Source organism: Pelodiscus sinensis, chromosome 19, assembly GCF_049634645.1.
Source record: "Pelodiscus sinensis isolate JC-2024 chromosome 19, ASM4963464v1, whole genome shotgun sequence".
NCBI classification, from domain to species: Eukaryota; Metazoa; Chordata; order Testudines; family Trionychidae; genus Pelodiscus; species Pelodiscus sinensis.
The window spans coordinates 19,599,348-19,609,370 of record NC_134729.1 but is presented as its reverse complement, the minus strand read 5'-3'; the positions used below and the strand labels follow the sequence as shown (position 1 = coordinate 19,609,370).

General features: G+C 50.4%; 1 protein-coding gene across 8 annotated transcripts in view; it reads left to right on the top strand.

The window, feature by feature from the left end:
- The first annotated feature begins 8,727 nt into the window (after positions 1 to 8,727).
- The window catches only part of CRTC1 (CREB regulated transcription coactivator 1), an 81,136-nt gene continuing 79,840 nt past the window's right edge, over positions 8,728 to 10,023 (top strand). For 5 of the 8 annotated variants that reach the window (XM_075902882.1, XM_075902880.1, XM_075902881.1 and 2 more), the window contains exon 1: positions 8,729 to 8,909. In XM_075902882.1, the coding sequence (XP_075758997.1) occupies positions 8,736 to 8,909 (174 nt within the window). In that variant the 5' untranslated portion in view covers positions 8,729 to 8,735. Of the gene's footprint in view, positions 8,910 to 10,023 lie in introns of all 8 variants that reach the window. The other 3 variants (XM_075902878.1, XM_075902876.1, XM_075902875.1) reach the window with 1 other exon arrangement.

The following is a 10,023-nucleotide window of genomic DNA, read 5'->3' as shown; positions in this document are numbered from 1 at the left end:
ATTAGAGGAGTGAGGTTCTGGAACGGCCTTCCAAGGGAAGTAGTGGGGGCAAAAGATCTATCTGGTTTCAAGATTAAACTAGATGGGTTTATGCAGGGGATGGTTTGATGAGATAACATGATCTTGGTAACTAATTGACCATTCATTATCAGTGGGAAATAGGTCAATGGAGGGATGATAGGAGTTACTATAGAGAACTTTCTGGGTGTCTGGCTGGTGAGTCTTGCCCACATGCTCAGGGTTTAACTGATCGCCATATTTGGGGTCAGGAAGGAATTTTCCTCCAGGATAGATTGGCAGAGGCCCTGGAGGTTTTTCGCCTTCCTCTGTAGCATGGGGTACAGATCACAGCTGGAGGATTCTCTGCATTTTGGGATCTTCAAAGTATTTGAAGGCTTCAATATCTGAGATATAGGTGAGAGGATTATTCTCAGAGGGGTGGGTGAGATTCTGTGGCCTGCACTGTGCAGGGGGTCAGACTAGATGATCATAATGGTCCCTTCTGACCTTAAAATCTATGAGTCTATGAGAAAATAACAAGCCAGTTACAACACTTTGTCTGTTCTCCAGCCACCATGCTCAAAACACTTAAAATCACCACCAGGATTTCCAGGCAACACGCTGTGTACCCTATCCTACTCGACGCTGCCACCCCTGGGAAGTTATCTGAGATGCTTAGACATGACTGAGTCCCCTCTGCCAGCCGGGGCCCCCTTTTCTCTTGGTTTCACTAGCTGGAGAGCATGGCTCAGTGAGAGCAAGAGAAGAGGGGACCCAGGCTAGCAGGGAAGGGGATGCAGTGGTATCTACAAACCTCAGGTGACTTCCCAGGGGTCCTGATTAAGGATGCAATACTGTCGTCGATTAACCGATAAGCAAAAGCGTATCGGTTAATACTATAAATTACACGCATTGCCCTCCCCCCTTTGCCAGTAAATTTTTTAGCAGGCTGGCCAGCAGCCCGGCTCAGTCCTGGCCTGCAACCATTCTGGGACCTATCTCTGCTGCGTCTCTGCATTTAAAATGTATTAGGAGTCAGGCAGGCAGCCAGCCTGGCTCACGCCGGGTCTGGGACCGACCCCCGCTGCAGCTCTGCATTGAAAGTGCATTAGGAGCTGGGTGGGCAGGCAGCTCAGCTCAGTTCCAGCTCACGCTGTGTCTCCTTCCCGCTTCAAATTGCTGTCGCATTTTGTTTGCCCTTAAACCGTTCAGCTCGGCAAGGAAGAAGCAGTGATCACGCCAGGGTCCCGCACCAGTTTTCTGCTGTCCGTAGTGCTGATGAGGAGGAGGACAGGTAAAACCAGGAAGTTAAGCAATGTGAACCAAATGGAAATACTCTTCTTCCAGGAGTGTCCCTAGAGGGGCTTAGGTGGGCATGTGCCCCTCAAACTCCTAATCGGAGGTGTTTTTTTTTCATTAGCGGCGTCTGTTCATTTTGCAGAGGCATCGAGTACGTTCTCGGAGCTTATCCATGGCATGATTGACGCTCGCTTCTTCTCTCCTGCCTCAGTCTGAGTCAAGACCTCAGTGCGTCTGCTTTGAGTAGGCCTCCGCTGCTGCGGCTAGTTTAGTATTAACACCGGTGCGGGTGTTCCTGGCCTTCGCTCGGCTTCAACAGTCGCCGTGACAACGGATGAATCCCTGTGATTGTTGGTACTCTCACGGCTCAGGCCAGAGGGTCACCTCAGGGAACCAGTCTCTGCATTACCCTGTCAGAAATCAGGGTAGTCAGGAATACCAGCCCCTCTTCAGGGGGGAATAAAATCCAGATCATTTACAGGGGTTGGTTCTGGGGTCGGTTTTGTCCAACGTCTTTATCGATGACTTGGATGAGGGGATGGATTGCACCCTCAGCAAGTTCACAGATGATACTAAGCTAGGGGGAGAGGTAGATACACTGGAAGGTAGGGAGAGGGTCCAGAGTGACCTAGACAAATTGGGGGATTGGGCCAAAAGAAATCTGATGAGGTTCAACAAGATCAAGTGCAGAGTCCTGCCCTTGGGACGGAAGAATCCCAAGCACAGTTACAGCAGGCTGGGGACCGACTGGCTAAGCAGCAGTTTGACAGAAAAGGACCTGGGGGTTACAGTGGATGAGAAGCTGGATATGAGTCACCAGTGCGCCCTTGTAGCCAAGAAGGCTAATGGCATATTAGGGTGCATTAGGAGGGGCAATGCCAGCAGATCTAGGGAAGGGATTATTCCCCTTTATTCAGCACTGGTGAGGCTACATCTGGAGTATTCTGCCTAATTCTGGGGCCCCCATTACAGAAAGGATGTGGATGCATTGGAGAAGTCCAGCGCATGGCAACAAAAATGACTAGGGGGCTGGAGCACATGAACTACGAGGAGAGGCTGAGGGATTTGGGCTTGTTTAGTCTGCGGAAGAGAAGAGGGAGGGGGGCTTTGATAGCAGCCTTCAACTCCCTGAAGGGGGGTTCCAAAGAGGCCTAGAGCAGGGGGCTGGACTTGATGACCTACCATCCCCCCTATCCCAGAGTATCCCTGTTGCCGTTTTTCAGTGAGATCCCCAGTGTGCTTGGACACTGCTTAAGGTGGAAAAAGGGGCAGCCAGTCCTAGCAATAAGATTCATCGCACCTGCTCATCCTTTTGTCAAATACATGGCGCAGCATTTGCCGAGGGAAGGACGAAAGCTGACACTGGGCTGAACGGCCTTCTTGCCAGAGCCTTATTGCAATCAAGATTCATTTTGGCTGCCAGGCCATGCTCTCGGCTGTAGCCCAGTCCCCACCCACACCTTACAATGTGCCGCTAGGAGTGGGCGAGAGACTCCAGAAGCAAGACAATGTGTGAATTTTTTTGTAAAGGGAATTGAATAACATTTTAAAAACTATTTATTTAAGAAGTTTTAAGCAGTTGACAAATACTTGCCATGTAAATAGGAGGAAGAAAACAGTTATCCCAACAGTTTAGCTTTTTTTGAGAGAGAGACGTGTCGGAATAGAGACATCAGCTCTTTCTGTCTCACAAGCTGTTAACGTATTAGGTGCTGCAATGAGTCTCGCTCTAGAATGTCGTTGCTACTGATTTTATTAAGTTTAACATATTTAGCAGACCCAGCAGGTCCATCGGATGTTCATATTCAGGAACAATTGGACAGGTGTGCTAGTTATTTTGCAGGCCAGTATATGTTGAATATTGAAGATAAGGTAAGCAGATCTCTATCTGTCCACTGACTGCTTTGCCAGGTATGTAATCGATGTGTTAATTTTCCATAACCACAACCGCCCATAATTTTGGAGCCATTACTCAATGGTTGGAGTAGTTTTTCTTTTTCCCATAAGAGTGTTCCACAGCTACTATTTGCAGCTGAAGGGCTAATTTTTCATTTCTTCATGTGTAACCATTTGCATTAGGAAGCCCCTGCAGGATTACCGACGGGTGATTACACAAATTATTTAAAAACCATGGAATGTGAGCACAGGCACAAAAACCTTCTTGAGCCATTGTAATTCATTCTCCCAATAACCTAACAGGACCACACACACAAAAGCAGTCAGGTAGCTCTTTAAAGACTAACGAGATGGTTTATTAGGTGATGAGCTTTCATGGGCCAGACCCACTTCTTCAAATCATATTCTGAAAGTGAACTAGCATGACCAAGGCCCGACAAATCAGTGAATCTACTCATCAGTGGCGAGTAGATTTCAGCCGGTCGCCTCATTCACCGGCGGCGCGCGCATGTGCAATGTGGGTCTTGCGCATGCACAGCGCGGGGCTGGCGAGTAGATTTCGCCGCCGTTTGTCAAGCCCTGGGCATGACCATTATATAATAGAGGGATACAATGAAAAAAGTAAACAAATTCCAAAGTAAGGAATCAGCTACATAGAACAGAAGGTGGGGGCGAGGGGACAAGGAAGAGACAAGGAGGGAGGAAATTGCTTATTGTAAGAGTCAATTAAGTGTCTAATCTGGAGTTACTACAAATATCAAAAGGTGGGGAGGCTGTCTTTGTAATATGTAAGGTACTTATCATCTATATTAAGGCCCATTCGCAATGTGTTGAATTTTAGCATAAATAAAAGTTCTGAAGTTTCCCTCTGGACTACTGAGCCAAAGCCACTTGAGAAAAACATTGTTGGGGGGAAAAAAACCCTGTGTTCCCCCACCATATGCCATCAGAGAATCAGAAGTCGGGGCCATTAAAGGCTCTGCTGCTTTTGGGGTGCAATCTAAGCAAGCGGTCGTCTCTCACCCCCATCTTACTTCACAAAAGGAGAAAGGAATTTGAACTAAGTTTCATCTTTAGCATTTAATCTTCTGATGCCAATGTCAGCAGATTGGTCTTTAGGTCTAAGGATGTTTGATATTCTCATGGGTATTAATCAGTTCTTCGATTGGGGGTAACTCTGCAAATCATTCCCACCCCTCCCAAACAAAAAATAAATGCATGTGGTTAATGAGTCTTCGTAAGTCACAAAATATCCATGTGCACTTAGCTCTGCAGATGCATTATGCAGCTTGCACTCTGTTAATATCACTGTACAATCAGTTCCATTTACTTTGCTGGGCTGTATTTAACGAGATAGTCTGCTGTTTATCTAATTATTTATTCCTGTTCTGTAATACATCAGCTACTATGTTATAAATCAACGAGGGGTTGGCAAATGGAACTTAAGGTAAAATATTACCTTGCTATTAATAGTAATAGGCTCTGCTTATAGAGGCATAGTTTCATCCATCCATAAAGGTGGATAAGTATTATTCTCTCTCCAAAAGGAGAGGCGGGGAACTGGGGCACAGAGAGATGAAGTGAGTTGGCAAAGACTGCATGAAGAGGCAGTAGTGGAGCGAAGAATGGATTTCTGACTCCTAGGTCTCTGCTCTGATCAGTCAACCATTAGAAAATACACCGTTATTGCTAGTATGGCAAGGACTGTGCATGTGGCAAAAGAATGCACCCAAAAGTTAGGATGCCCACTTTGCCTCAGCTGCTCCATAAAAATGGAAGTCTAAAGGCCAATGTGTGGGTGCTGGGAAATAGGAGAATGATCAGGATTTATTACTGCTGAGTGCTTGGATCTCACCTATCCCGGTACTTGACACCATCAACACATCACTAACACAGCTGCAAGGATGACTTAGCAGCCTAAGTTTCTGTCTTAAAACAGCCACACTCCCTGGAACTGCAGGCTCTCTGCATTGTCATCTCTATCCTCCATGCTCTTAAAATCAGAGGCAGTGAGCTGCATGGATTTTACCGAGGGTGGAGGAGTCTTTTCAGGCCTAGCCTGCTCATCACAGACAGTAAAGATGCCAGGGCACTTTTCAGAAGAATGGGATGCCACCGAACAGACAGGATATATGTGTGTGTGTGTGTGTATGTGTCAGACGGGGGGTGTGTGTGTGTGTGTGTGTGTGTGTGTGTGTGTGCTTTATATACATATAGGAAAAATAAGGTATATTTAGAGGTTGGTGGAGGGGTATACAGTGGTAATTCTGGGGGGCCTTGTTCAATGTTCCCTCTAATTTTTTTCCATCCATGGCTATGTCGACACAGCTTCCTTCTTGTGCAAAAGCCTATGCAAAAGGCTGTTAATCTTTAAAAGTGATCTTGTGGTTCTCCAATCTTTTGAACCACAAGATCACTTTTTCAATTTAAGTGCAATGTAAAATCTACCTCCATATCGTGCTAATATGCGGATTAGCATATTGCCACACTTCATTTGCGTAATTAATTAGGAGCCGTTTTTGCGCAAGAGGCTTTTGCGCAAGAGCTGTTCTTCCTCATTTTTTCAGGAAGAACGGCTCTTGCACAAGAGGGGGGTTTTGCGCAAAAAGGCGCTGTGTAGATGGTGCCTTTTTGCGCAAAAATCTCTTGCACAAAACCCAGCTCCTAATGAATTATGCAAATGAAGCACAGCAGTATGCTAATCTTCACTTCATTTGCATAGTCTTTTGCAGAAGAGGGAAGCAGTGTAGATGTAGCCTTATAAGTGTGGAAAAAAATTTATGTGCACCAAAGTGCGTGCAGATGTGCATCCGCAATTGAAATGCCTGCTGCCAGGTGTGAGAGGCGGTGGGTGCTCTGCTAATCAACTGGCCGGTATTGGAATCTCTCTTGGGCAGCGGTCCAGATGCTCAGCTTAGGGAACACTGGCTATTATGCAGTTTACTGTGACATGTGCTGCTTTTATTGTTACTTTGTCCTCAATTGCATACCGAATGAACCGCCATCTTTGCAGAAGAGGCTCTTGCGCCAGAAGGCGTTGTCTACACTGTCCCTTCTTGCGCAAGAAAAACCTTCTTGCGCAATGCCATTACGCCAATTGTTTTCAGGAAGAACGGCATCGCGCAAGAGGGCTTTTCTTGCGCAAGAAGGGGCCGTGTAGACAGCTCCTTCCGGTGCAAGAGCCTCTTCTGCAAAGATGGCGGTTCATTCGGTATGCAAATGAGGCTCAGCGATATTCCACGCTTAGCCTCATTTTCATACTTCTGACACAAGAAGCCGGGAGTGTAGACATAGCCTTTGAAAGTGGGTGTGAACAATGGTCAGGATGAGTTAATCACAAGTGCCCCCTGCCCGCCTAGGACAAAAGGGATTATGAATCTGCCCATGAGGTTTACACTGGTTAAGGGCTTTTGCTTTTAGCACTGGCAGCAGGCTGAAGTACACACAGAACGAGAGAGAGAGAGAGGAAAAAAGCATGCAGCCCAGCAACAAAAGCTAGAGAGAAGTTCCTTTAGGTTTGGGGTTGGTTAGAGAAGCTGACAGACTTGCTCCTGGACATGTTCGGGGGGGGGGGGAGGAGGAGGCTTCAGCCTGGTGCGCCGGGAAGAGGCGGGGCCTGGTAAGGAAGGCCCTTTGCACTCTGGCAGCTATTTAAAAGGGTCAGGCCTATGGCCACCACCACTCCAGCCGTGGTGGTGGCAGTGGCTGTGAGCCCCAGGCCCTTTTGAATCACCTGGCCTGCCTCCCCCCCAGTTCTTCCTTTGTTTGGAGAAGCAGGACTTTGCAACTTCCTTGTAAAGAGACAAGACTGCATGAAAGAAAAGACTAGACTCCATGGCTGTGTCTACACTGCACCCCTTTTCCGGAAAAGGGATGCAGATTAGACAAGTCGCAATTGCAAATACAGCGGGGATTTAAATTTTCCCCGCTTCATTTGTATAAACATGGCTGCCGCTTTTTTCCGGCTCGGGGCTTTGCCGGAAAAAAGCGCCAGTCTAGACGGGGATCTTTCGGAAAATAAAGCCTTTTCCGAAAGGTCCCTTATTCCTGATTTTAAGAGGAATAAGGGACCTTTCGGAAAAGGCTTTATTTTCCGAAAGATCCCCGTCTAGACTGGCGCTTTTTTCCGGCAAAGCCCCGAGCTGGAAAAAAGTGGCAGCCATGTTCATGCAAATGGAGCGGGGAAAATTTAAATCCCCGCTGCATTTGCAATTCCGACTTGTCTCAGCTGCATCCTTTTTCTGGAAAAGGGGTGCAGTGTAGACACAGCCCATCAATTTAGAGCTCACAACTGGACCATCCCCAGGGCTCCAAAACTTTGACTAGCCATTCAGGTCAAAGGTGGACATTGCTCTATATAACTAGCTACACGTGCAAACAGGGTGCAGCACAAGAGTGCCCCGAGATGTGAACAGGGCCTGCAGTTGGCATCGTACTACAAATGCTCGTAACAGAAGCTTCAGGGGGTAGCCGAGTTAGTCTCTACAGGATAAACTTAAAAAACAACAAATGGTCTGGTAGCACTTTCTAGATTAACAAAACCTGTCGATGGTATCATGAGCTTTCGTGGGCACAGCCCACTTCTTCAGATGACCAGAGTCAGTGAAAGTCATGACTAGATACAATATGGCTATGTCTACACTGGCGTTCTTGCACAAGAACATCTTGCGCAAGGGTTCTTGTGCAGGAACTCTTGCACAAGAACGCGTCCACACTGCCATGTGCTTTTGTGCAAGAGCATCCATGGCAGTGTGGATGCTCTCTTGCACAAGAAATCTCGGATGGCCATTTTAACCATAAGGCTTTCTTGCACAAGATATCCCTGCCGTGCATCCACACTGCCTGCTTGTGCAAGAGCTCTTGCGCAAGAGGGCTTACGCTTGTTAGAAAAGAGAATAGCTCTTGTGCAAGAAGCCCCATCTTCTGATATTCTTGTGCAAGAGCAGGCAGGCAGCATGGATGCTCTTGCAGGTTCTTGCGCAAGAACCTACCAGTGTAGTCATAGTCTATGTGTGTACAGCTTCTGGCTAGGGCTTGAATCCAGTTCTCCTGAGTCCCAGCCCAGTGCCTTATCCACCAGGCTTGAGCAAAGTCCACAGGGGCTTGTCTAGTTGACTCAGCACTGCCACCAAGAAGCAGCCAGAAATTAGACGTGAGGCCCCTCAAATTAATGAGCTAGGCTTAAATATAACATTAATGCACCTGGGGTGGTGGGTGTGGGGGAGGGGATGGGGGTAGAGCGACTAGGGACCGCCCCACCCATCTGCTCTTGCTGCATGGGAATAGGAAAGGTGGAATCTAGACTTACTGCGCGTGCGCGCTGGACGGTGCCCAACTTGTTCCTCTTCTTCCCCCCCCCTCCCAACTCATCTTTAAAGGGCCAGTCCCGGGGGCGGGTGAAAGCAAGACACTCCGCGCCTGCGCAATGGCGCCGTCCGCCTGGCGCCCCCGCGCACGCATGCGCCCTTGGTGCGCTTCGCCCCGTCTCAAGCGCGGGCGCCGCTGGTCCCCCAGCCCCCGCCCGGCCCCTCCCCCCGCGCATGCGCCTTGCCCCCTCCGCCCGGGGAGGGGGATGCGGACGGGGGAAGATGGCGGCTTCGAACAACCCGCGGAAATTCAGCGAGAAGATCGCGCTGCACAACCAGAAGCAGGCGGAGGAGACGGCGGCCTTCGAGGAGGTGATGAAGGACCTGAGCCTGACCCGGGCCCACAGGGTGAGTGAGCGGGGGAGGGGCCGGGGGGGCTCCGAGGAGCGGGGGGGCTGCGGAGGCGGGGGCAAGTCGTGTCCGCTCGGGGGGGGGGGCTGAGGAGGGGCGGAGGGAGCAGGGGAGCGATTGACACCCCCCTCTGGGGGGCTGAGGGAAAAGGGGGGCGATGGACAGCCCCACTCTCGGGGGGCGGGGGGATGATTGACAGCTCCGCTCTCTGTGGGGTGGGGGGGACCTGAGGGAGGAGGGGGATGATTGACAGCTCTGCTCTCTGTGGGGTGGGGGGGACCTGAGGGAGGAGGGGGATGATTGACAGCTCTGCTCTCTGTGGGGTGGGGGGGACCTGAGGGAGGAGGGGGATGATTGACAGCTCCGCTCTCTGTGGGGTGGGGGGGACCTGAGGGAGGAGGGGGATGATTGACAGCTCTGCTCTCTGTGGGGTGGGGGGGACCTGAGGGAGGAGGGGGATGATTGACAGCTCCGCTCTCTGTGGGGTGGGGGGGACCTGAGGGAGGAGGGGGATGATTGACAGCTCTGCTCTCTGTGGGGTGGGGGGGACCTGAGGGAGGAGGGGGATGATTGACAGCCCCACTCTCTGTGGGGTGGGGGGGACCTGAGGGAGGAGGGGGGTGATTGACAGCTCTGCTCTCTGTGGGGTGGGGGGCAACTGAGGGAGGAGGGGGATGATTGACAGCCCCACTCTCTGTGGGGTGGGGGGGGAACTGAGGGAGAAGGGGGATGATTGACAGCCCCACTCTCTGTGGGGTGGGGGGGAACTGAGGGAGAAGGGGGATGATTGACAGCTCCGCTCTCTGTGGGGTGGGGGGGAACTGAGGGAGAAGGGATGATTGACAGCCCCACTCTCTGTGGGGTGGGGGGGAACTGAGGGAGAAGGGATGATTGACAGCCCCACTCTCTGTGGGGTGGGGGGGAACTGAGGGAGAAGGGATGATTGACAGCCCCACTCTCTGTGGGGTGGGGGGGAACTGAGGGAGAAGGGGGATGATTGACAGCCCCACTCTCTGGGGTGGGGTGGGGGGAACTGAGGGAGAAGGGGGATGATTGACAGCCCCATTCTCTGTGGGATGGGGGGACTAATAGCCAAGGAGGGTGATGGACA